The sequence below is a fragment of the Cyprinodon tularosa genome, unplaced genomic scaffold (genome assembly GCF_016077235.1).
Source record: "Cyprinodon tularosa strain WSP-4 unplaced genomic scaffold, ASM1607723v1 ctg38, whole genome shotgun sequence".
In the NCBI taxonomy this organism is placed as follows: domain Eukaryota; kingdom Metazoa; phylum Chordata; class Actinopteri; order Cyprinodontiformes; family Cyprinodontidae; genus Cyprinodon; species Cyprinodon tularosa.
In genome coordinates, this window is record NW_024039096.1 from 1,445,056 (window position 1) to 1,472,810 (window position 27,755).

The following is a 27,755-nucleotide window of genomic DNA, read 5'->3' on the forward strand; positions in this document are numbered from 1 at the left end:
TATCATATCAAGTCTTTTATTTTGTACGTTAATAGCAAACAAAGTTACATGACCTTTTGAAAAAAGGAAACTTATATTATTTTATTAATATCATCATATCAAGTTTTCGTTTCTAATGATGTCAAAATGTTATTATTTTTATGTTTTAAACTAAAGATAAATACAATTTTAGCCAAACAATAGATGGATACTGTCCTTCGATAGACTGGCGACCTGTCCATGGTTTACCTAGTTTCGCTATAGACTGCTGGAGATAAAAACCAGCACTCGCCATGACCCTGATGAATTAGTGGAAAAAGGATGGATGGAAGATTTTTCTCTTCTTTTTCAGTTTATATCCAGAGTTATTAAGAGCCACTCCGAATGGTCTAAAGAGCAACTTGTGGCTCCACGGATGCAGGTTGCAAACTGCTGCCCTAGAGACATAAATCTAGGCTCAGCCCTCCTAATCAATTTAATGACGTTCTAATTCACTGAGATGCAGCTGTACTTCTTCAATCCACTGATTGCCCTTTTACTTCTTAGTACATTTCCATCTCTTTTCTTTGTCCATCAAAACTGCTCCTCATCCTTTTTCCATCATTTTTTTCTAACTTGTGAGTACAAATACTCTCTCAACAGTTTATCTTGGTCTGACATATGTACCTCCTACTTTCCTCCACATATTTACATTTTCTCCTCCCTAAACAATTGTCCAGCATCACAGAGGTAGTTGAGTACTTAAAGCCTCTTCGTCCAGAATCCAATAGGATGATAGTAGGTCCATATCTCCAGCATGAACCACGCATTGTTGCACCACCTTACACTTTTTACCACTGCTGCCGCCATGATCATCCAAAACAGCAGCAGCAATGGATCTCCAAATCACAAGCTGCTGATTGGCTTCCAGGCTCCCTGGAACGTGTCCTTCCCTTACAGCGCGCTGCGGCTGGGCTCGGCCATTCAGATAGCCGTGGAGAAGGTGAACAACAATCCCTCCTTCTTGGGAAACTACAGTCTTGATTTTGTGTACAAGGACACTGACTGTAATCCTAAAGAGTCCCTGGGAGGATTCATCCATCAAGTGTGGAGAGAAAATGTGACAGCCTTGTTTGGACCAGTGTGTCCTGAGGAGGCAGAGGTAAGACTTAGATCATTTTTATCCTCTTTATCGTTTTATGTTTTCAAGCAATACATTCATGAAGGGTTTTCTTTCTTTATAATTTTTAGATAAGTGATCCAAATGTGTTATTGAGCATACTCTTGTTCATATTGATGGAATAAAAAAAATAATAAAGCTTTATTTCTTAGATATGTTTAAATATTTTATTTTATATTTTGTCACTTATCTTAATCAAACCCCAAAGAAGGAAAAAAAAAACTTTATGTGGGTCATTCTGCAGGTGTGACCTTATTTTTTTTCTTAATGCTGACTATAAAAAGAACCAAGTATATGTTTCTAAAGTCCTAACATAATTTATTGCTTAAAGGAAAGATATAGTAATACTATTTACATTTTTCCACACTAATAATTAAAACGGAGGCTCAGTGAGTAATGTTGAAATATAAGAATGCTTAATAATTCTCTAAAATGCCAAATACTTGTATTGCATTTATGCAAAAAAAAAAATATATATATGTTAACATGTAATTAATGATATTATGTATAATAGAAGACTATAGATTGGTGTTTTTATTGAGTTCAGTTCAACTCTGTCTGTCAAATATTCAGGTATATAAACTAAAATCCTTTTATGAAATACTCATACTCAATACTTATATAGAATGCGGGACAATATGAATCATGGTCTTTGAAGAAAATGTAAGATTTAATAGCATCAATCCTTAGCAAGGCTGTGACATGACGTATGACTTAACTGCTCCATTTTTTACACTTTATTAGGTCACAGGTCTCATTGCATCTGCGTGGCACATTCCCATGTTTGGCTTTGTGGGCCAGTCTTCTAAACTGGAAGACAGAGTAATGTACGATTCCTACATCAAAATCATGCCACCTCTGAATCGGGGCTCAGAGGTTCTGGCGAAGACCCTGGAGTTCTTTGGGTGGAGTCATGTGGCAATGATCGGAGGGGGGTTGAAGACAAACACCTGGGACAAAGTGGACGCTTTGTGGAACACGGTGGAGAACCTGCTCAGGGCTCATTTCAAATTAACTGCAGAACTAAAGTTTGACACCAGCAATCCTGATCTTCTTTATCAGAACGTCAAATACATCTCAACGGTCGCCAGAGGTAAAGCAGGTGTATGTGCACTCATATGTGCAGAAATGAATCTAATGCAGAACTCTATCAACAAAACTGAATGCACAACTTTGGATATACTGTGGATTTTTAGTAGAACCTGAACTCTATGTTCAAAACACAGAAAATATATGTAAGCAAATGCCTTTCCTCCTCTTTTAAAATTAGAAAAGTTGCGCCTCAACCCTTAACTTTTTGTTAATGTCATTAAGTATGTTCTTGTATAATTCCAGCTGTACATTTTACGAATCCTTTTATGGAGTATTTTCACACATTTCCCCTGCAGTAGGTTCGGCTTTATTCAAATATATGTTTTTGAACCTTTATCCCCAACACATTTAAACTTTTGTATCATGTTCATTTAGGTTAAATGTTCAACAACAATTCACATCAGTAATTCCTGGAATTTTTTTTATTTTAAATACATATATTTCTTCATTTCCTTTCATTTGTAAAGGTTTTATCTTACAAATTTTACTTTAGCTATCTCCCATTTATTATTGATATTTTAGTTTGAGAGAAACCATCAACGGTAACATTTGTTTTTCTGTAAAGTAAAACTCTTTAAAATTTCTTCCCTAGTTATTGTGGTGGTAACAAACAGAGAGGACTCCATAGCCCTGCTGCTGGAGGCTGAGCGTCAGGGTCTGATGAATGGCGACTATGTGTTCTTCCTGATGCAGCATTTTGAGGTCAGTGAAGTGGAGAGGGAAGCAAATCAAAGACGTATATTCAGCTGAACACACAATCAGAGAAGGTCTCAATGCAGAGAGAGGGAGATTTCATCGACCTTGTTAAAGAATTTCACAGGGTTTAATAGAGCTTGTTGAAGGAATCTGCAGATTTATCTTTAATACCACTTATTATAAAAGTCAAAATTTGGATCTGACAGTTGTCTAAATGTGGGTTTAGTGCTGGCAAATAATGTGTTTTTGAATATCAGCATATTCTCTAAAACAATGACATAGTGTAGATAAATTAAAGTGAGAATATTCATCAAAATATCGGTTATGTTAAAATTATTAAATTTAATTTAATAATAAAATGTGAAATCAATTCAAAAATTCATATATTTATAAATATATTCTACCAATTCTGTGCATCTCTACAAAACAGATTCCGTGTCTGTTACATTGGTCCTTAAGCAATGCATTCAGGTTATGTTTTATTATTTCAGCTCTGAGGATATGAAGGGGCTAATCTTCAAAGATTCCAAATAAGGGGTGCTGAATTTCATGTGCAATGTTTTTGGTACATGTTATAAGTGGGCTGGTTCTGGGTGATCTAGTCTACAAAAAATTTCTGTGCAGATGTTATGACGTTGAACCGTTTTGGATCTGTCCATAAAAACAAGCAGAATGCATGATCTATAGGCAGTAGAGAGTGGGGATTAAAGAAAGAAGAGGTTGTTAGCAATGCAGTTGGCTAACAACCCAGTTGGCCCTACAGGACCCAATGAGGGGTAGCTGAAAATTGAAAGGCGTCAAAAATATTCAACGGTCAGTCTGTACAGGAAAGTTAAAACACACACACAATATCTATATTTTCCAAATAAGTCACTGAAGAAAGACTAGCTAATAAAGCTATGCACATACTTATACCTCGGGTTTCTTCATATTGATTTATAGTTCTATAGCAGTTGTCCTTTATTTTTAAATACATAGAAGACTCCTAGATGGCTGCAGAGACAAATTCTCATTCATAACACCTAAAACAGAAATTCTTAATGGAGCTAGAATCCTCTCTAATTGTATTTTATAATAAATAATTTTTGCTGTATTATTGATGTCAGTTTTTGGTTAATATACTTAAAGTGGTAGGAAAGTCATATTTAAATGTCAAATCATTCTGGCTTAAACATGTATATAAATGTACTCTTTATCAGACGATATTTTCCCAAAAGTAAGAAAATTTCTATTTAAAACAAAAAAATCCTGTCTTAAAATCTGTGTTGTTGTTTTTTCTTCGTTATCTTATGCAGGCCAGTTAGTTATACGTCAGCTTGTACATCTGAATTCGGCCAATTATATATCAACGGTCATCTGTCAATCAAATTTTTTCGGTCATAGCATCTCGATTCATATGTCACAGCTAATATACGTAACGTTGAAATAAGAATAATTTCTTTTCCCATTTAGTTCCATCCCAGTGTTCACGGGGATGGACGTCTGTGTCTTCGGCAGGCGTAGAGCTAACAGAACTGGCAGCGTTGCGATTCAAGGGCTCCAACATGTACGGCTGGAAGCCTTCTATACCAAACCAAGCTTCTGCCGCCCTGGCGTCCTCTTTCACAACATTTTCGTCCTGACTTTCCTTCTCTAAATAAAAAATGGATGACGGAGGAGACTCATCCACAACCTCCGACACTAAACTATCCTACTCTTGCATGTTTCTGCTGTCCATAGCGCTCCTTAACAGTGTCCCAATGGGAAATTCCCATTGGTAACCTACTAGCACTAAGTTGCTAACTGGTTAGCAAGATGCTTCCGACAAACCGGCCACAATCAAACTTGCTTGCAACCAATCACATTCACTTTATTTACTGTAAAGTCGTGCACCACTGGGGAGAATTTGGAAATGCAACATGGGCGTAGGTTTGCATAGGGACCATAGGGACATGTCCCTACCAAAATTTTGAACCGACCTAATTGTCCCTACCAATAATTGGATGTGAGCAACATGTTTATAATTTACAGCAGTAGTTGTTGCAGCTGTGGCTTCTTTTTCTCTCGCAGCTCCTCTGCCTGGTCTCTCCTGTCCCTGTCATGTAGCAGCGCATGGAACTGTGCTGCACTGTTTAACTCCACTCTCATTGGTTGTTCTGCCTTAAGTTCCGCCTTCTCTCTCTCTCTGATCGGCTGTTTCCTAGTCCGTGTGTGCTTGGAGCATAAAATTGAAAATGTATTCACACTAGAATGCCGTGGTTACTACAATTAATATTAGGCTACAAAACTAGTCCCAATTAAAAAAAAAGGAATATCATGTACACTAAAAAACAAAAACCTTTTTTTTCTTTTTTAAAACAATATATTCTGAGTCAGCGAGGAGTTCTGAAGACTGCTGGAAAAATGGGCAAATAAAGGCTGTAAGCCATCAACATTTCTGATTCTTAGCCACAGCCAATTAAGAAAGAAAAGGTGAAATAATCAATTAATACGATTCATTTTTTCAGTCCCAGATAAAATACATGAAATGAGCGACACAGAGTAACTACAGCCCAGATGTTCCACTTTTATAGTGAAGTTAATATTTTAATGAATGTATTATTTTGCTTGATACAAAGCAAGTATTCTAGGTAAAAATATAAGAGTGGGGTTTAACTCTGCACAATTCTATATCTTCAGAAGAAAATTCTGTATTTACCTTCTCTCTTAGTCGTTCAAATGAAACCATTTTCAAAGTGGAAAACAGTCCTAATTCCACATTGATCAGAGCCGGTGATACTTCAAACATTAATAAACAGCATCTAATGAGTGTAGTGCTTATACATTTTTATTAATGTAGCAAAATGATGCTTTTCTCTTTAAACAATGAATTCCTCTTATCAGTATGGATGCTCACATCGTGCATAAAAAAGGGCATGCATATTGCATAGCACCAATGACACCCGACCAATAGTGTCCCTACCAAAGTTCAAATCAAACCTACGCCCTTGAAATGCAACCCTGGTAGTTGGAGGTTATATTGATGAAAAATATTTAAAAAAAATAATAATACTAATACTAAACATTACTCATAGAGCACTCCACATAAGTAGTCTATCTCCAACTGTTACAACCCCCACAGAAAGTTTGCATGCCCCAAAACGGGTGAGAATGTATAACTGTGCTTAAGGCTTATTTGAATGCATGGAGAAAAAAAGCCCTATTGCAGAGAATAAGAGATTGGTCATTCTCTTCAGAATCTTCTCTCTCCTTCCTTTGCCATTGTACCAATGTCTCCTTTGTTGTATCAAGGACGGCAGATATATTTGCGATATTTTCACTGAAAAAGGCACAAAACTTTGCACCTTCTTTGAACATCTGCTCTGCTCGTATAAAAAATGTTTGCACGTGTGTTAGGACACATAAATGAACATGAACATGTCGTGTATGAACATGATTGATGATTATTGGTGTGATAAAAATAACTCATCCTCTGTTTTTCCACTAATTGTTTTTCCTTTGAGCAGGATAACTGGTGGAAAGGGCCCCTGAACAGCAGAGTAAAACAGGACAACACAAGAGCTTTCGACATGACATTTGTCATCAGCCAGAAATCCTACGAAGGATATGAGTACTATGATTTCTTCAAAGAAGTGTTTCAAAAACTGAAAGGACATCCTTTCTGGAGTAACCTGACATCTGAAAGTGAGGTTGGAACGCTGTAAAGACACAACTGATAAAAACGTAAACAATTGTCTGATCTGTTGAATCTGGCTATTTTAATCATGTTTTTCTTGAAAAATCTCAGGTTAGCCCATATTCAGCATATCTCCATGATGCTGTACTTCTTTATGTGATGGGGCTGAAGGAAGTTCTGAAGGAAGGAAAAGATCCTCATGATGGCCGACAGCTTCTGGAGAAACTGAAAAACAGAGACAAGATTCGCTTTCATGGTAAATATAAAACGCTCTCCATCGCAAACCAAGTATTTCATGATACTTTTCTTGTAGACTTGTTTCATAATTATTCCGCCAGCTTGTTTAAGAATCATCTTTAGTGGATTAGGAGTCCTTGTGGAGCTTCAGTGACTGCTGACAACTGTGCAGTCAGCCGACCTCCACATGTTCGTACCGTTGACGCAGTTTATATGCATAAAAAGATCTACAATTGAATTAGTTTTCTAAAAAATTACATTTTCAAATGTTTACTATGAAGCTCCTGTTATAACAATCCAAATCATATCCAACAACTTTTTAAATTCTAACATTAAGTTTTTAATTTGTCTTTTAAACAAATTCTGACAGAAAGTTAGGTTACCTCCCATAGTTTTATTAGTCACACATTTTACAATAATCAAATCTTCTTTAGTAACAGACGCATCAGATCCATCATAGTTATCAATGCTTCCTGATCAATAAGTTGCATTTAAGGATAAGAGGATGTCCATCCATCTGCCACAATTATCCCTGCTGGGGTTGCTGGTGCCTATCGCCAGCTGTCAAAGGGACACAAGACTCAAGAGGCAACGCAGAGTCAAACAACCATTGATGCACAGACTCACACCCAAGGAGAATTTAAAGCAGACAAATAGCAGTCATGTTTTTGGACTGTGGGAGAAAGCCAGAATACCCGGAGAGAACCCACGCATGCACAGGGAGAACATGCAAACTCCATGCAGAAACTCCAGGCTGGGAATTGAACCCAGAACCTTCTTGCTGCAAGACAGCAGTGCTACTCACTGTGTCTGTCTGTACATCCATAAGAGGATGTCCATTTTCTTTAATTTAGTCTTTTTTTCAATTGTGAAAAAAAATGGTTATATTTTTGTGCTTTCAATCAAACTTATACAAATTTAATGGTAGGAGATTTGGCAGCAAATTTTAAAATAAACCAATGATACTAATTGACAATAAGCCCATTTCATTTTCAAAATTAGATGTTTTCTACAACGCTTGTATATATTCCAGGCCAATGATTGGCCACCACTACCAGCTGAGTACAATTCACCACCTGCAGAACAAGCAGTTCCCCTTTAAAACAGAGATTGGAGCAGTGATATTGTTTTAATTTAACGTTTTAACCATAAAAGAAAAATACTGTAATTAATTAATATCAATATAGATCCTGATCCTGATGCAGAATCTCAGATGTATTTAGAGACAGAGATCTTCTTAGCCTCTTTAATGTATAGAACATGCAGGACAACAAATATTTCATTTAAATAGCATAGATTATTTGCAACATCATTTTCCTGTTGCTACTGTGCATTTAATGTAAAGTGACCCTGAACTGGTCCTGACACCTGGCAGTTTTCGACTACTCCTTAGTGCGAACTCATCCCTGCCTTTCCACCTCTTTTAAAATTTAGTGGCTTCGCCACTGTGTGATTCTGAGTCAGTCAAAACAGATGCTGTCCTGCATTGCAACCCTTCAATCACGTTTCAAGCCTTGACAGCAAATGGTAATATAACATGACTGTTTAGCTATTAACGAGAAAGAAACATAAATCCTCCATTCTTATATACTTTGTAATGTAGCCATGCCTTATCGTTTGCAGGGGCCTCTGGACTTGTTCACTTTGATGAAGAAGGTGAGAGATCTATGGACTACTCCATTTATGACCTGCAGCGTGTAGGAGGCAACACCATGTTTGTACCCATCCTGCATTTTGAAAGCCAAAGTAAAAGTGTCAGGTAGGAGCTTATTCCAATTATTCAAAAAACACGATTCAAGTAAAACATAATGAAGTTAGGGATTAAGTCATGGTGCTAACCCAAAACATAAGCTGCTTCAGAATATTTCAAACTGTAGCTCCAACCTCCTGCTTCCAGCTCTTATGCTTTCACCTTTTGCATTGTCAACAGAAAGAAATATATAGATATACGCCTGAAAGTGCACATGCGCAGAAAAAGATTGCTAACTGGGACGAGCATGTAGGACGGCCTTACGTAAACATATCACCAGAATGATTGACAATTAGGAGGACCACTTTTTTAGATGATCCACCAAATCCACAAATAAAAGATCAATCAAGAAATTTTGGCTGTCTATTCACTGAAGTGGTTATTTTTTAGACAACTTTTTACTTCTACTCTTTATATATTTTTTCGCAATAATCTCTACTTTTTGCTCTTTACATTTTAAATAGACTTTGTTTCATTTAAGCTCATATTTGTTTGCATTTAAAAAAAAATAAAAACCATGAAAATAATGGCAATTCATATATTTTTGGTTGGACTTCACCAACTTGTTGTTCGCCACATATCAAAATACTTAGTATTTCAAGATGATGCAAACACCGCAAAAAATGGAAATCTATATGAGTCATTTTTGCTTAAATCAAGTAAATTTTTTCTTGAATTGAGGAGATACGTGAGACACCTTGCCAATGGAACAAGACAATTTACATTTAAAATAAGAAAAAAAACAATAGCTTTGTCTTATTTCAAGTAAATATTATCTAATTATCTTATTTCAGGAGTAGAAATGCTCATTTCATTGGCAAGTCAATTACCTACTAAAATTAAGGGTAAATACACTTATTTTAAGAAATTTTGTACTTATTTCTAGATGGCTTTTGCAGTGAAGTTAGATTTAACATTTATCATCCAGAAAAAAAAGTGTAGTAACCAGTATTAGGTTTAAAGCATCTGTCAACATTTTTTCTGCATTACTTTTACTTTTATACTTTTAAAATAGTTGTAAAAATAGTAATTTTACACATTTATTTGAGTAAAAAGCTTAACTGCACACTCCAACTACTACTAAAGTGTTTTTAAACCATAGGATTTACTGATGTATTTAACTGTCTCTTGCAGACCTACATCTATGTTTGCTTCTGTGATTTGGCCGAAAGGAAAGCCTCCTTCTGATATACCAGAATGTGGTTTCAATGATGAGAACTGCGAATGGCTGACAAATGGTAAAGAACAACTTAGAACTGAGACAGACAAAAAGATTAACATACAATTGCATCTGATCTTTCACTATTGTTATTTCTATGAGACACAGAAATTGCACTGTTGGCTGTCCTTGTGACCTTCCCCCTCATCGGCGTAGTGGCGGTTTTGTGGATCGGGGTCCTCATGTTTCAAAAGTTTCGGCTCCAGACGAGGCTGGATGACTCCAATTGGTGGATAATCAATTACAATGACATCACCATCATCAGGGAGCCTTCAGTACGAGCAATCAGATTAAACAATAAAAAGAGCTGGAATATGTCAGTGATTATTGTTCACTCTCTAGTTTGGTTGCTTGCATATCTTTACCCAGTTTCTTTTCCATATTTCATCCAGGGAAACCCGGGTATATCTCATAGCTCCACCGGTAGTCACACTGGGAGCAGCTGTCAGAGCACCTTCTCCAGCCACAGTTACGACCTGAAGGACAAAACAGGGAGAGAGCACATTTATACAACCATAGGCCTCTACCAGGTGAAACATTCTTTTTCAGAAGATAAATAAATGTATAGGAGCAAAATGTAGCAAAATGATTTGCTAATTATTTGCACACAACTCTCCACGCACATTTGCAGATAATTTTGCAACAATATTGCTCCCATACAAATGCATTTAAAAAAAGTTAACATTGTTTGACCACAAGTAGAATAAATAGTTCTACTTAATTAAAATGAGTCTTTAAATTAATGTGGGAATTTAATTTAATCTAATTTAATGTTATTTAATTTCCCTTCCTGGCTGACATAAATTATTTCTTTTCATACAGGGAAATCAAGTGGCCATCAAGTACATCAAGAACCCAATAAACTGTAATTTCCAGAAACCTTCAGTTATTGTCGAATTTAATCTGGTAAAGTTCATTATGTTTTTTGGATTTCTTTGTAACTATTGTGCAGTAAGATTTATTAATGTAAAATAAAGGAAAATATAAATAGACATTAAAAAATAATCACAAACGTCTTTTACAAATATGCTAGTTGTAAAACTTAAGACTACATTATTATTATATTATATATTTTCTACATTTATAGAGATATACAAGTAGGTAACATACTTTCTAAGTACACAAAGAAAACTGTAGCTACTCTGTCACTAATTATTTTAAACCTCTTAAGAAAGATGAAGGAGATGAAACATGAAAACCTGGTGCAGTTCTTTGGTGTGTGCATTGAGCCACCAAACATATGCCTTGTCACGCAGTACTGCAAGAAAGGAAGCCTGAAGGTAAATAGAAAATCGTATTTTCTTCATGTCAAATAAATAAACAAAACATAAATATATGCATATGTGTGTATGTTAACTTGGTTTTATTTTCTTTTTAAAGGATGTTTTTGGAGCTTCCGATATTGATCTGGAATGGATGTTTAAACTCTCGTTTGCTTATGACATTGTTAATGTAAGTATCTTTTTTTTTAGTTTCTAGAGTCCTGTGATTGTCATGTTGGGTTCTAGGCGTCTAACCCACATGCAGTAATCACTCTTAGAAACAGAGAAAAAGTTAAACGATTTATTGAACAATGTTCACAAGTTAATAAATGCACTGGTTCTTGGTTCTTCGGACTGGTCACGGGAGGGAAGCCACTGAGGAGGAAAGAGCAGTTAGAGTTGATCCAGAAAACTTGCAGTTTATAGATGACGAGGATAAATACCTGCTCAGAGAGGATTCTGATCGGCAGGGGGGGAACCTTGTGGGTCCAGAGGCTAGTCGGCAGGCAGAGGGCTGAGGGCAGAGGCAGAGACTGAGACGGAGTGCAGGCAGGCAGATTCCAGACAGAGATTACTTTCTCCAGGATTACAGATTTCCAGATAAGTCAGGATCTGTGAGGCAGAAGAACACTAGATCAGGTTGGTTCACAAAATCAGGGTTACAGATCAAAGATGCTGGCTCCGGTTTTGCTGTACCAATACTGGCAAACACTCTGGCAGGGAAGTGTCAGCCTCCTCCTCCTTAAATAGGTCCTCTGATGAGCAGACAGGAAACAGGTGTGTAGAAACACGCTCATGCCCTCAGGAGGAAGATCTAAGGCGCCCTCTGGTGGAGAAAGTGGACAAGCCTCCAGATCCCAACAGCGATAAATTAATTCCACACCTAAATTATTTATATCATTCAAAATAAATTTGAACTTTACCCAAAGTTAACCTGAGTAAATACCCAGGTTAAAGTGCCTTGTTTCATGATCTGGCATAAGCAAGTTTGACAAATAAGCAAAAAAAATAAAAATGACGGTAATTCTAGCTGAGGGAAAATCAAATAAAAGGACAGAAAATATGCAGATATATATTCAGACAAAAGTGTCTAATATGTCATATATTTGAAATGAATTAATTTATTACATTAAACTTTTGTTATTTCTTGTGAATACTTTTTAAGTCCTATTATTTTATTCTATTTTTTTCACTACTGAAATATTGCTGTGACCCAGGGAATGGACTTCATTCACCACAGCAAACTTAAATTTCATGGGAACCTGAAGCCCAGCACATGTCTGGTGGACAGCAGACTACAAATCAAACTCTCTGGTTTTGGATTATGGGAGTTTAAATATGGAGGAAAAAACAAGCTCAGCCTGATGGAAAGTCCGGATTATAAAGGTAAAACTGACCTGAACTCAGACTTAAAATATGATAGGATAACAAATCTTTGTATTGTTCTTAAGATAATAGGACTTTTTCTTAGATCTGTACTGGACAGCCCCTGAGCTTCTGAGACAGGTTGGACTACCGTGTAATGGGACACCCAAAGGAGACATCTATAGCTTTGCCATCATCATGTGGGAGCTTATGTATAACTCTAAAGGGGGTCCGTATCAAGACATCAACCTGGACCCCAAAGGTCTGTGAATTAGAGCTAATAGCACATAAAAGCTGAAAAAAAGAACTACATAATACCTCCAAACCTGTTGAAGAACTTACAACTGTTAATCTGTAGCCCACTTCTTAGAACTACCGGTAATCAACTACTTTCCACAATCAGCAGGTTTCTTTGGAGAACTAATATAAGGGACTTCATTATAACTTAAAGCTGAAGTCTGTAAGTTTTTAAAAATCACTTTTTTGTCATATTGGCTAAAACTGTCCCTATGCCCAGACAGCATTACATGTGATATGTAACCTGTGAAAAAAACTGCTCCAATTGGTCCCGCATACTGCCTGTATTTTAATTTTGAAAGAATAATTCGGGACGAGTCAAAACAACCAATCACAGCCAGAGGAGCGTCTGCTGGAGTGTCAATCACAGCTCCCCCCCCCACCGCTTAACCTGCCGCAGCGCCCGGCTGCCGCAGTCAGGAGGACGCGCGTGGAAGTCATGGCGGAGCGACAGCCACCAGAGAAAGAGAAACTGCCCTTACTGCCCCTGCCGACAATTGCTTACATGGCAAACTTCGGTATAACTAGCATCTTATATCTAGCTGCTTGGAGGTGAGTGTTATCGCTCTTACCGGTTCACACTCCATGCCGCGTACGCTGCTTGGACGCTTGTGGTCGCATGTGGTAGCCGCGCAGGTGCTGTGAGAGGGATGGGGCTTGGAGGTGGGGCATGAGTGAAGCAGAGAGGGTGGGGGAGTGACGTGAAACCTGTTTTTCTTCAAATTTTCAGTCGAAGTCTGCTCTCTTCTCAATGTTACAGACTGTAGCTTTAAAGCTTGCCCTAAAAGTTTTATCGAACTAATATAAGTTTCAGCCAGTAGTGTGTAAATTCATGATAGGTTAGGATGCATATTGCCCAGCAACCGCTACCCTGATGCATGTTACATGAATTGAATTGAAGATAAGACGGGATAAATATAGCATTTTTCCCGTTTATTTTGGTAATGGTTTTGTCTGGATGGTCAAATATTGGCTAATAACCCACGATCCATTGTTGTTTTTGTAAACATTTTCAATGACAGTCCTGTGCAAAATAATGGATATAACAATAATTTTTTTATGTGTATTATTACAAAAAGTAAAATGTTTTGTCCTCAAGCTAACCCACTTGCATCACTAAATAACGATACATCTTATTAGGAAATTGAGATTGTTAGAAATTAGGAAAAAATCTAAAATCACAAATATAGAAATTATTTTCTGGTCATTTTCTTTTTCCATTGAAGTTGTTTTAACCTTGTATGTTTCAAGAAATTATAATGCAGCTGCGGATACCATTTCAAGGGGAACCTCTTAGACCTGTGTTATGCGAGCAGCTGTGTGATGAGAAGGTGAATGCGCTGCTCAGAGCCTGTTGGAGTGAAAACCCTGACCACCGACCACCTTTTGCATCGATTCGCAGGAGGCTGAGAGATATAAGTCCAGAGAGGTATGTTTACAGTTGTTTTTTTTAACTACTAAAATCTTTAAAAAAAATATTAGCTATAATTACTGATAAGGTGCCACACATAAGCTTCTGTGTATCTAAAACCCTACTTGCTGATAAAGATTTTTCTTATTCTGATTCTGAACAGGCACAAAGTGTGCAAATAACATCTGAATCTGTTAGTTTTTGGTTATCTTGGGTGCACACCTGCCCTTAATTATAGGAAGTCTAATCAACCATTAATGAAAGGAGATTAGTCCAAGTGAGAATTTCTAGATATTCGCATATAGATAGCAGAGAGATTACAAAAGATCAAAATTATTTCACTTTGCAAAATATCAGTCTGGATGAAAAAAAACAAAAAAAGCATTATATGCAGGACAAAAAGGGGAGCAAAGGGCAGCAAAGCAGACAACTTTTTCACAGACAGAGTGGAGGTGGAGAAAAAATTCTATCACAGTCTGGTGCGTCTGGTAGTGAGTCATGTGATAGAAAGTTTTCGAACATTGATCTGTTGTCCATTCCAAACTTTGTTTCACAGTTCATAAGCTAGCTAATTTTTCTCCCCATTATAAACTACGAAGGAAACTCTGGATTTATACATTTCCCTGATGTTTTAGTTAATCTTTACATGAAAACATTAACCAAACTGCTCTACTCAAAAAGCAACTTATGTTCTGAACAGACGCTTGCAGAGCAACAGCAGCCGCCTGGCTTTAAATATCACCAGTGGATTGTTTACTTGTGGCCCTATTAGATGGAGTTCACATAATACAACCTACCAAGTGAAGTTTTATTTTTTATGTGAGCCTATTTTACTTAGTTTAACAGCTGCTGGTGATTTTATTTATCAATATAACTTTTAATTATTTTAATTTTTGTTCCTGGCATCTTATTCAACACACAATTATGTTCAAATGACTGTAAATCATAAAAGACCTTTTATTTTAAATTTAATTTATTTTTCTACAGACTGTAATATAATTTCATTTAAAAAGAAAAAAATGAATTGTATTAACTTTTTTTCAGTCTTGCAAACAATAAATAATTCAAAATATATTTCATTGTATTTTCAGGCTCCCACTACCAAGTAAAATTCACGTTTTTCTTTACATAATTATGGGAATGATATGCAAAAATATAACTGAAATGCATAATTGTATTTAAACCATTATCATAATGGTCCCCCGTCCCATTTTGGCTATTGTGGGGGCCAATGAGATATCTTTTGTGAGACTCTACGGAAAAATATTGAATCTTTTTGACCGAATGTTTCCCCATAATTCATATAGAACTAGATAGAAAAGAAAACATCTACATCTGAATAAAATCAGCTTAAACATTGAAAAAGAATATACTATATTCTGGTTTGATGAATTCAGGGGTGGACTTTATGAACATATCGCAAAAGAACAACATAAAAAGTTAAATCTGATGATGGAAGCATCATGCTCAGGGGTTGAAATTTTATCGGGCTTAAAAAAACATTTTCATTGTGATATTGTCTTTTGTAGTCATGCAAATATTCTTGATAACATGGTGGACAAGTTGGAGAAGTATGCAAATCACCTTGAGGAAGTGGTGGATGAGCGGACCAACCAGCTCACAGCAGAGAAAGCCAGAGCAGACAATCTTCTCTCCAGCATGTTGCCAAAGTACCAACTACAAAACCATCCGATCTTTTTATATTGATCTTTTTTAATCAGTCTAGTCAGCCTCATCAAGTCTATTCATGTATCTTCCCATATAGATACATCGCAGACCAGCTGATGTCGGGGAAGTCGGTGGAGCCACAAAGCTACGATATGGTGACCATCTTCTTCTCCGACATTGTGGGCTTCACTTCCATGTGTTCTTCCAGCACAGCAATGGAAGTGGTAACGTTCCTCAACGAGCTCTACAGTCTGTTTGACGACATCATAAAGATGTATGACGTCTACAAAGTAAGAATTATTCACTCAGCTCTAATTGGTAATAATATATTTGGACTTTAGGAACACATTAACTTAGCATGAAGCTAAGATGGGATAGAATAAAATAGAATATAATAAAACGGAAAAAGCATTTATTAGTGAAATATAAACGGAAACATAAATACACAAATTGGTATAAAGAATAGAAAATGTCAATAAGAGAGTGTGCATTAAGGGGAAATTTGCTCACAAAAAAAAATATATATATATAGCTCTAAGTTGTTCAAAACAGTATATAAAAAACTGTGACGATTTTTTATCCAGTTGTCATTTTAAAATTAGCAATTAGCTCAGACAGAAAAGCTGAACCAACAAAACTGAGAAAGGTCATTCATGACCAAAATTTATGCAGCAACAAAAAATAAGACAACAAATAAACTTAAAAAAGAAAAGCACTACTATTGTTACTTAAAATTAGCTACCAACGTTCAACTCCTTTACCATTTAAAGCTTAACAACAACCAGATATATATATATATATATATATATATATATATATTTATTAATTCAGACAAACCTTGCCTGATGTACACTTCTGGATTAACTGGGCTGTTGTATGTTTTTTAATAAATGTCATCTGTTGGACTTCATCAGGTAGAAACCATTGGTGATGCTTACATGGTAGCCAGTGGACTTCCCATCAGCAATGGCAACAAGCATGCTTTGGAAATATGCACGATGGCGCTACACTTCCTCAGTGCCATTCAGGTCTTCAGAATCCCTCATAAACCAGACGAAATCCTTGCGATACGTATTGGCATACACTCTGGTAAGCTCTGGTGGAGTGAGAAAGGACTCTCAGTTTAGGTGTCATTTCGGTGACTGTACTAATAATTTTTAACATTTGAATATTTGTTAAGTTCAAATCTATACATAGTGGGCTTTTATATTTAGCCTAAAAATAGTCAATCTGGAGAGAAAGAGTGTCATTAGAGGAGCTTAATATTAAATTTATGAATAGAGGTAACACGGATAGATTTATCAAAAATTTTCTAAGGAGAACTAGCTGATTGCATGGACTCGTTGACTGTCTGTAATCCTTCACACCAAGCATGCTTGCAGCGACAGTGGAGATGAAAAATCACATCTAACAGGAAGAAACCTCAAGCAGAACCAGGCTTAGTGTGAGCGGCCATCTGCTGAGGCCAACTGGGGTTCAAGGAGACAGAAGCAGAGATACACATATTTACGGAGCCCCTCTGATGACATGGTCAAAAAAATGTTTTAATTGTGGCCACGAAATAGTACTTCGGGCGCACGTTAAACTTATTGCGTGGCCACGAAATAGTATTTCGTGCGCACGAAATACTACTTCGTGGCCACAATTAAACATTTTTTTTGACCATGTCATCAGAGGGGCTCTGTACATATTGACATAAATGAAATAAATTATTTGGCACTCTGGCCCCACCAGAAGACTTTGATGCTTTAACTCAACATTTGCTTGGATGAGTCACCCCAGAGGGTGAGTGGGACTGAGAATAGTCTGAGAATGAGGTGAAAGTAGTTTGCTTGCGTGCGAGAGAGAGAAGCTAGGTCAGGAGCTAAATGAAGGATATCTTGAAAGATGATTGGTTGTGTAGGAGGTGCGGTCCTGAGATAACTGGCTGAAACTGGACGAGGGACATCGCAGGTGGTTCAGGTGAAGCTGATAAGAGTCTTCCAGATTGTATTTATTTACAACATGTCAGTGTTCTTCAACTACATTGCTCGTCTTTTAATCACATTAAAAGTACTTTTGACTTGTTTTTTGTTTTTGTTTTTTTTATAGTGTAACAGAAATGTGAAAAACTATAAAAATACAAAAGTTTTTACAATGCCTTTTAACATATTTGTCTATATAATAAAGTGAACTATTTTTCACCCGCTTGGTATTTTAAATGTAAACTGACTATTTGAGAATGTTTCGATATGCTTCAGAGTTTTTGTAAAGTTTTTGTAAAGACTTTAAATTGTAAAATAATAGAACCATAAGTTGTTTGAGTAGTTTGTAAAGGGAAATCTTTCCTGCCCAGTCCAACTGATCTGGTGTGGCTCCTACAGGCCCAGTGGTTGCTGGAGTGGTGGGGACCACTATGCCTCGCTACTGCCTCTTTGGTGATACAGTAAATACAGCCTCACGCATGGAGAGTAACAGTTTACGTAAGTAGAATCTTTTTTCAGCAGTTTCTTACTGACGCTATGCTGTTGTTTTGTTTTTTTGGACAGTAGGCTGACAGGAAAGAAGGTTATGAGAGAGGGGAAGGGACATGCGGAAAAGGTCGGATTCGAACCCGGGTCGGCCATGTCGAGGTCTAAGGCCTCCGTACATGGGTCGCGTTCCCTAACCACTAACCAAAGCATGCCCGAGATAGCATGTCGTTTAATTTACAAATTCTGACCAGCCTTAGTGTGTAAATAATTTTATTCACAAGATGCTGGGACAAAAAACTACGATATAATTACTTCACTCTTAGAAGAAAGGGAAATGTTCTATTAAACTTTATAAACCACAAGATATAACACAACCAATTGCTTTAGGTTTGGACCTCAAGTCTAAATCCCCAAAACAATTACACTTTTATGAGACATAAAAGAAATTTATATAGTAGTAATTGTGAAGTAATAAAAAATATCTAGATATCTTAATTAGAAAAAGGCATTTAATCTGATCTGCAGCACAAAAGCCTTCATTGTAAAGATATTGATGAAACTCTAAAAGAGGTTTATATCATATTCTCAGTTGTTTGTGTTTCTTTTTTTGCTACAGAAGATGATGTTTGTGAAACCATATTTCTGTATAACATAGCACAACAATTTTAGATTTTTTTTTTGTATATTTTAAAAAATAAATAGCGGTACTACAAAATTGATTAAAAAGAGCTTAAAATTATAAATTTCTTGTTTGCATATAATGATGTTATTAGATGTAGACCTTTAACAACTTATCCCTGAGGTTGGTTGAAACATTTAACCTCATCAATGACAAAAACAAATGATTATTGCGGCATAAATTACCTCATTTATTAAATTCTAAGAATGTGTGAATGAAAGTTGTTATCCGAACTTTATCCTCTACATTCACATCAATCTAAATCTTTACAAGATTGAAATGACGCCATTCTCTCTGAGATATTTTCTTGAACCTTAATCCTCCGATCATATAAAGGTTGGTTCTTTCTGTGGACAAATGAACTTTTACCACCTTTGTCACCAGATAACTAGTTTCATGATGTTAATGGTTTAATTTCAGCGATTTATTTTTGAATCAGTATTAATTCTAACTTAATGACAAACAAGTGTATTTTCCTTTATTTAGTTTTGTTGATTTCCAATTTAGTAACATGAACCTTTTTTTTAAACAGCACTAAGGATCCACATATCTCAGTCAACAGCTGACATTCTGATCCAAGCTGGATCATTTGAGTTGAAAGAAAGAGGGGACATCGAAATTAAGGTGATTTCTCTTGAGATTTTCAAAGATATGGAGTCTTTTATTTGGGAGATACTCTGACCAGAATATATATATTTTTAACAGGGTAAGGGTGTCCAGAAGACCTACTGGCTACTAAAAAAAACAGGATTTAATCCTAATCTCAGTTCCCTCAGCTCATTACAAGGTGACAGTCTGAAGGTGCAGACAGAGGTAAGTGGAAATTAAAAAAATAAAGATGGTAGAAAGAAAAATCCACAGTATAAATCAATTTTAAATGTAATGTTGCTATAACACTGTTTTTTTAGTCCAGTTTTCTCAGCTCCAGATCTTGCAAAATGTACTGTATGATTTTTTTCTTTCCAAATGTTGACACACCTTAACAGAACTTAAGGTAGTAAAAATTAGATCTATTTTATCTTTAGCATTTAATGACATGAGAGCACACCCACAACAGCCTGGTACAGTAGTACAGAAACTGGCAGGCAGAGTTAGATTACAAAGGCAGGACTAACAGAGTCAAAGGAAACAGAACAAATCAGATAACTACAGATGTCGAAACTTTGACTTCTGGGACATTATACAGGGCACCATTAAAACATTGCTCTGTTGCAGCTGCAATCTTGACTGTTATGGTTACAGATAAGCACTGGTGCATTATGGGCCTGCTTTCTGTGCTGTCTGTCTGAACAGGCTACATCTAAAACTCTGCATTTTTCACAAAATCCCTTCTGTGTTAAACTTTAAAAAAAAAAAGGTGCCACTAAATTAACTGAGTTAGAATTTTGTCACAATTTTTGTTTCCCAGTTTAATATTCAATAATTTGCTTTCAAAATTAAACGTTTAGTTTGATTTCAGATATTTTTCTCTTCTTGTTAACAAAGGTTTACTGTTGTTATGATATGATGATAAGTCAGTGTTGCTGTGCAAAAGATTTTGTTCTTACCTCATGTAACAGCTAACTTGAGCTGTTGGTAAATACTGTCCACCACAGGTCGATTTTATTTACTTTTTTTTTCTTATGTGAGATTGTCTGTTATTCTATAAATTAAAGTTTTAGCATGGCACCATCAGTACATTATGCAAATTTGCCTGAAAGTTTTGTGCTTTCATCTTTTGTTGTTTCTCTATGTCAAAGAAACAAGGAGTAACCAGATCGTCTGTCACAAAGTCCCAAATGATCCAGCCCAGATCCTCGATGACTACGGTGCATGTTTAGGTGCTGCATTGAGAATGAAATCGTCTGTAACACATCGTCAAGAAGTGACTATCCCATGTACTTAGTACAACAAGAACTATTTGGTCACTGATTCTTTCAAGAGTAAAATTTATGGGGTTTTAATTTCTCTGAAAGAGTTTTATTCATTTTTGTTTCTTTTCCTAAATTTAATTAAGCATTAAATATAAATACAATTTCTAAGCAATTGTATAAATACAATAATACGGAAGAGGATTAGGGCCACTGAAAAAAAGAAAAATGATTTTTAAATTTTATTACAGTTTAATATGGGAAAAAGTCAAAATTCTGAGATAAAAGTCAGAATTCTAAGAAAAAAGTCCGAATTCTGAGAGAATTCGGACTTTTTTTCTCATATTATAAGTTATCATACAATAAGTTGTCATATAAAAAAAATAAAAAACTGTAAATTTACAGTCATATGTTTATATTCCTGTTTTTATATATGTTTTTTAGTATTTTTCAAGGCTGCACTTTTAAAAAAGCTGAAATTGTCCATAGAACTGTTCCAAATGAAATCTCATTTTGTTTTACACTTGTGTAAACAAAATGACAAATCTGTCTTAGTCTAAGCCTAACATTGTTCTGTAATAAAAACTAAAAATCTGTTAACTTTTTCAGTGGCCCTAATCCTCTTCCATACAACAGCAGGATACATTTATTCTTCTCAGAGGACAGTCTGCCAATGCATTTTAATCATGTGATGTAGATTCATATGATTCTTAAGGTGTAATTAAAATAGAAGGATTTCAGAAACGATTGGTCTACAAATTCACACAAGCCATCAGAATCAGAAAAAACACCTTAGTTTGTGTGGAAGAGTTTATTTTTGATAAAAATGACTATCGTTTCCAATCTTTCCACCTTTTGGAAAGCAACATGCACATATTTCTGAACAGCAGCAGACATAAAACCTCTTTAACATTTAATATTCACTGTGAAAAAACTAAATCTGTCTGTTTATTTTGAAAATAAAAATACAGGGGGTGAAGACATCACTTCACAAAATGACATAAAAAAAACTTTTGAGATAAATACCTCAACAAGGTACAATATTAAAAATGCTACTAAAAGCTTTTCTGCTCTATATTAAAGATTTTACTCTATGAAAGCATAATGTTTTTTTTTTTTTGTAATCCTTCAGCATTTCTGTTCTCAATCCATGTTTGACATGTTTATCTACCTCATTTATGTTCTTGATTTGGTTGTATTCTTGTGTCTAAACTGTAGTTATTTGCTGTCAACAATGAAAAACAATAAAGATTTTGACTTAAAGGAAAGGAGTATTTTCATTGAGTCATTAAAAGTTGACTTTTTTCTTTTTTAAGATTTACCAGATTTTCTTAATACAGCAATTAATTTTACCTTGGGAAGGTATTCATGCACTCCCTGAGTCCTGGGTGACACTTCCCTCTGCAGCTGTACACACGTTGGTAGTGTGTGTAACAAGATTTGTGATTACCAAGGTTTCTTTTAAAAATTGTTTTTAACTTTTTAAGTATTTTCTAGTTCAAACCAATGTTCATCAGGACCAGGAGCAGGATGAGAAGAAAGGTCCCTGACGTGGAAAATGAGAAACAATCAATAATCAGCTGGGGGGGAAAACATTTTAAGACAAAATATTAAAGATTAACATCTTTTATAATGTGTTTATATTCTTTTCTGGAAAAAAAAAAACAAACAAAAAACAGCATTTCAAAAAATAGGTTTATTTATGTTGCAAGTAATGCTGACTTAATTTTCCCTTGAAATCCATCGGAATCTCAGTTTAGGTCTTAATGTAATTGATGATTTGCTGAGAATGTCATCAGTTTATATTAAACTTAATCCCTTTTAAATTGTAAAAACCTCCATCCAACCCATTATTAAAGCAGCAGCAACAGAAAGTAGAAAAAGGGAAAGATTTCTACTTGTTATTGATTCCAAACAGTAACCGCTGCTCTTTTTTTAAATTATACAGAGAGACAAATGTTTGCTTTCTTTAAACTTTGCTTTAGGTTCATAAATGGAAATAACTTCTGACTAGATTTTATACAGTAAAACATTTCAGCTAGTTATTGTTCATATCGTCACCTGTTGTGTGCTCATTATTTGATGATTCACTTCCTGTAAACAAATCAAGATAACAGTGATTAAAAATGCCAGTTGTACTATTTTTGTATGTTATTCTATCTTATTAAAAGTAAAATACTTGAAAAAATGCATTTTCAATACCTTGAATCTGAAATTCAGTGGTGAGGATTCCTCCACTTGGTTCTACTTCTGAAGACAAGGACCTCTTAGAGCACGGGCTCTTTAAAGAAAAATAACATTATTAATAACTTTTTTTCTGATCGCCATTATGTCACTTGCTGACGGAAAAAAAAATTATAATAAATATATATTTATATATACATATAACACATTACAGTATACGTATATAAGTATCTGTTGCAACAAATATTACTCAAACGCCAAAGTTACCTGAGACATATTTCAGCTGTTGACCATCCCTGCATTTATCACTTTCTAGTTCTTAGAGCTTTTTTTGCAAAAACTTGAAGTTTTAATTTCCTAAAAGTCAGATTCCTTCCTAAAATTAACAGCTGACTTTCTCCAAACTTTGTTGTTTTTTAATCCTACATCTTACTTTTTCCGAACTTATTAGTTTCCTTATGTAAAAGCACAATTACTGCCTACGAGCTTAAAATGTATTTAAAGTTTTAGACGTTACTTTCACCAAGTTAAAGCTACTTTATAACTTTGATTGGAATTACTGGAATTGACAATGTATTTTACCAACTTATAAATAACTGTTCTGGAAGTTATAGTTTTTTTTTTTTTTTTTTATCTTTTCAGTATTTAAGGATTAACTTTCCATAACTTGCAGGTAACTTTTCATAACTTAGGTTACTTTATAGACAACAGCCATTACTAAACTTACCAATAACTGTCCTTTAACGTTTTGGGTAACAATCTGGTAACTTCTCAGAGGTAAATAAAATATTGTGCAGAAAGTGTAGAAGCTACATTCTAATTTTACTAATTTTTAGTAAAGTACCCCATAACCTGGTACTTTCAGGAACATGAAAGTACCTGTAAGTTCACCAAAGCATCATGTGTCTTTAGAAAAGATATCTGTAGGGCCACGAAAACCAAAAAAAAATAACTTATAAAATAACTTATAAGTTACGGAAAGTACAAAATAAAATACAAAGCAGATCATAATTCTAGGAAAGCAAACTGTTTACTTAAGAAAAGAACAAGCTGTATCATGCTTTGCTGGCAAGTTTACTTGCAAAAATCAGACCTAATCCTGTAAGAAAACTTTACAAATGTTTATGCCAGTGGCTCAGTCTGGTTGAATGTCTTATTTATGTGTTTTGTAATTTGTTTTACGTTAATTTGTTTCTTTATATAAGTTTTTTTTGGAATTAACCATAACAAGTTCACATGACCAGAGGTAAGATATTGTACTTCAGTGCAAACATTCAACATTAAATAATTAAAATGGAGTCAAGAAAGTGAGTATTTTACCTATAGATGTTTAAAAAGTAAGACAAAACTTCCAAGATCAAGTGTGAAAGAGCAAACAAAATATCAGACGTGTTGACACATGTTGAATGAGGCATGAGGTAAAGCTATGGAAGCTGCCAAGTCAATGGATCCATGAGTAATTACTGCCAGCAGAGGGCAACGTTGTTCTAAAATGTTTATATTTGCTGATTGTTCCCAGTCTAGGAATAAGGGATAAATTTACCACCATCAGGATGAATGCTTGGTGCATAAAGTTCTTCTTGAAGATGAATCTATGGTTTTTGGTGTGATAGTACGTGGCCATGTCCCTTTAATATATTTCTGTTTGTGATTAAGTCTAGCTGTTGTACTCACAGGCTGACAGACTAGCCTCTCTGCATCACAGATGTGGACCTCGCAGTGAAGCCACACGGTGGAAACCTTCTCCAGTCGCTGGAAGCGGAAAGAGTTGAACTTAAAGGTGGAGCGACTGTCTTTGGCATTATCGAAAATGGTCACAGTGTAGTCAGCCGGACAGCTGGTGGCAAACAGACATTCAGGAGCTAATACACACACACAATAAATCTAGTTTATTGACCTTTTCAAGAGATTTAAAATGAGTTGGCACCTGTTGATGATAAGACTCCACCTCTTACTGTCTGTTGAATAAGGAGTTGGAGTCGCCCAGCAGTTGTTAATAACAACTTTGAACCTAATGGTTAAAATACAGTTTGATTCTATAATTAGGATTATACATATTACTTAAAATGAAGTTTAATCATTAAATGTATAGTGGAGGATTTTGTTTTTTCCAGGTGGATCATCAAAATAAGTGGTTCTCTTAATCATTCTGGTGATATGTTTATGTCAGGCCGTCCTATGTTCTTGTCCTGTTAGCTACCTTTTTCTGCGCATGCACAATTTCAGGTGTATATATATATATATATATATATATATATATATATATATATATATATATATATATATATATATATATATATATAGCTCACCTTTCTCACTGTGGTTCTTTATCACAATACTTTGCATGGAGAGCTCTCCTCGCAAAGCATTATGAGATTTGATGTCACAGCAGCCCACTCTCGCCATAGGCTATTGCTACCCGACAGTGGCGACTAATAACAAAGATGGCGCAGGCACCATGTGGTGGAGGAGGAGTTACCTGACCAACAGAGAGCAAAAAGTAGTGATCATCTGAACGGTAAGTTAACTGAGTTAGCTATAAAGTCCAGTATATAGTCCCTGCTCTATATAGCGATTGAGAGATTTAGGGGTTAGAGCGGGCGTTCTGACACAGTAAGCCTGTATGAGCGATGAGAACAGCAACTTTTAAACAGAGCGTGCAAGAGAATGCACAAGCCCATTTCTTCTTGTGCGTTCCCTCTCGAGAGCGGTTACAGGGTTGTGCATATGCATTTTTTTTTTTTAAGCGGAGAGGGCAGTCTTTTAAAAAATTTGCTTAAATCCTCCACAATACCTTTAAGGAAAAATGCTTTATACCTATTACTTAGACCTTTTGCTTCAATACCGATAAAAACTTCCGAGCCAATCTCAGAGGTGTCAATCACATAGGGAGCATCCTTAGCATACAGGAACTTCGAGTTCTACAAAATACAATATTTTTTGTTGTTTTAATCATCAAGTAATTTCAAATGACACAGAAACAAAAAAGACTGCAAGAAAAGCTGGCTTTTGGCCAGAATTTCTGATATAAATGAATGCATTACAGACGTGGAGTCCAGAGGAGGAACTGAATCTGTAAAGCCGCGACTCACCGTGAACACGTTCATAGACAACTGTGATCTAAAAGTCCCTAAACTCCCATTGTTGACATAAACTGTAGCAACTCTAGAAAAAGCAGAGGGTTTAGTAAAAACGCTGCAAGTCATTGTGTCAGCATGCAGTTATTACCCAAAGAGTAATTATGTGTGAACGGGGTCTTGAGCTGGTGCTTACCTCTGGCTGAAGACTGCGTTATTCACCAGGTAGGCTGCTCGGTACATGCAGGTGAAGGTGTAGTTGACTGGCTGGTTTCTGACTGTTAGGGAAGTATCATTGGACACAATGGAGTTGTAGAAGATGTACTTTGCATCTTTGCCTGGCATGTACTGCATAAAAAACGAAAAAATAAAATACCAGTGAAAAATTATCTCAACTACTCTTTTTCAAATGTTTTATTTGGTTAAACTGTTTTTTTATTCAATTGTAAAACTTAAGCAAAATAAAGACTCTTTTGTTTGATTGCGTTAGAACTGAAGAGAAAAAGTACTGTGCTTCAGCATGGCTTTTCAGCTTGTGCATGTGCCTTACCTCAGATTGTGTGCCGCAGTATGAATGGTTTCTGGGCGTTAGGTCTGGGATAATGAAGCGGTAGTAGCCTGGGCTGTGTATTCCAGTGTAACACACTCCACCCAGGGATAGCTGGTCTATATCCCAGCCATAAGGACACTCTGGGACATTGGCGATGATGGCATTAGGAAAACAGGACACAACAACATAGTCTGGAATATAAATCAAAGAGATAAAATTCAAAAAATTTGATTACAGTTCATATTTTACTTAAAATAGGGCAACTATTAATGATGAAAAGTGTATTTTGAGGTAAGGTTTTTTAAAGCTGTTTAGTCAACATAATCTAAATAAAAGAAACGAAGCACAGTGAAGAGATATCTGTTGAAGGATGACTTCCAGTTTGTGGGATTGGTTGCATGTCCAGGTTTGGGTGAGAACCAGGAAACAACTGTTTTTCTGTCTTTTTCAAATCCAGTTTTTACCTGCTTTTTGTGGTGCACATGTCAGCGCAACGGGTAACCCCAAAAACAGTGCAAGAAATGAAGCCATAGTGAGAAGCTGCAACAACAAAACATGCATTTGTCAATAATGTAATATTATGGGATAAAATGGAAGGATCTAAATCCATAAGAATTAAATATGACTCACCTTGTGGAGCTAACACCTTTAACCTGCTGAATGTCAGAGGATCCCCATATCTCTCCTGCAGGTCGTCTGTAAACGAGCTTGGAGACGACTTGAGAAGGCATTTTATACTGTGATAGATAAGAGTAAATGGCTTTCAGTCATTCTCCTGTCTCCAATTTTCCCACTGGCATTACTGGTTTAAAAGCTCTATTGTAAGGATTTTCACAAAAAGCTCTCTGTGCTGCTTAGACTCTTAAATAACCAGCATCCCATTAGCATCAGCTGTTCGCACATTGGGAAAAGAGAGATATTAGTTTGCACAATGGACACTCAATAGTTTTGATTTAAAGGATGACAAAGGATGGGATTAAGAACACATAGTATTGCGGAAAAAAGCAGACATACTTTTAAAGTTTATTTTTATTGAAAACCTCTTCATACAAAAAAAGAAAAAAAATGCTATGGGGCTTCTCCAACTAATTTTACTGCCTCTTTAAAGGCACACTATGCAACATTTTTCATTTAATTAATGTGTTCCATAACGTTATGGATGATTAAATGAG

At 35.7% G+C, this 27,755-nt stretch overlaps 2 protein-coding genes across 3 annotated transcripts; one reads left to right on the forward strand and one right to left on the reverse strand.

Annotated features, from left to right (window-relative positions):
- The first annotated feature begins 755 nt into the window (after nucleotides 1-755).
- On the forward strand, nucleotides 756-21,037 carry gucy2g (guanylate cyclase 2g). Its single transcript, XM_038296920.1, has 22 exons — nucleotides 756-1,120; nucleotides 1,883-2,231; nucleotides 2,823-2,932; nucleotides 6,412-6,594; nucleotides 6,693-6,837; nucleotides 8,442-8,577; nucleotides 9,703-9,806; nucleotides 9,896-10,062; nucleotides 10,180-10,317; nucleotides 10,610-10,693; nucleotides 10,963-11,067; nucleotides 11,168-11,239; nucleotides 12,267-12,435; nucleotides 12,521-12,676; nucleotides 13,963-14,140; nucleotides 15,652-15,792; nucleotides 15,888-16,080; nucleotides 16,705-16,879; nucleotides 18,154-18,252; nucleotides 19,455-19,546; nucleotides 19,628-19,735; nucleotides 20,662-21,037. Exons 1-22 carry the CDS (start codon nucleotides 776-778, stop codon nucleotides 20,740-20,742), a joined length of 3,330 nt encoding a protein of 1,109 aa, XP_038152848.1. The 5' UTR covers nucleotides 756-775; the 3' UTR covers nucleotides 20,743-21,037.
- A 965-nt stretch (nucleotides 21,038-22,002) lies between these two features.
- Nucleotides 22,003-27,321, reverse strand: tectb (tectorin beta). Of its 2 annotated transcripts, none has more exons than XM_038296938.1 (11): nucleotides 27,214-27,321; nucleotides 27,048-27,123; nucleotides 26,584-26,774; nucleotides 26,230-26,381; nucleotides 26,049-26,121; nucleotides 25,774-25,877; nucleotides 24,884-24,967; nucleotides 24,631-24,793; nucleotides 22,975-23,053; nucleotides 22,834-22,866; nucleotides 22,003-22,318 (listed from the first exon to the last, which is right to left on the reverse strand). In XM_038296938.1, exons 2-11 carry the CDS (start codon nucleotides 27,112-27,114, stop codon nucleotides 22,266-22,268), a joined length of 999 nt encoding a protein of 332 aa, XP_038152866.1. In that variant the 5' UTR covers nucleotides 27,115-27,123; nucleotides 27,214-27,321; the 3' UTR covers nucleotides 22,003-22,265. The 2 variants fall into 2 exon arrangements, with proteins under 2 accessions (XP_038152866.1, XP_038152865.1); XM_038296937.1 differs by having other exon boundaries at nucleotides 26,049-26,151.
- Nucleotides 27,322-27,755: the final 434 nt, after the last annotated feature.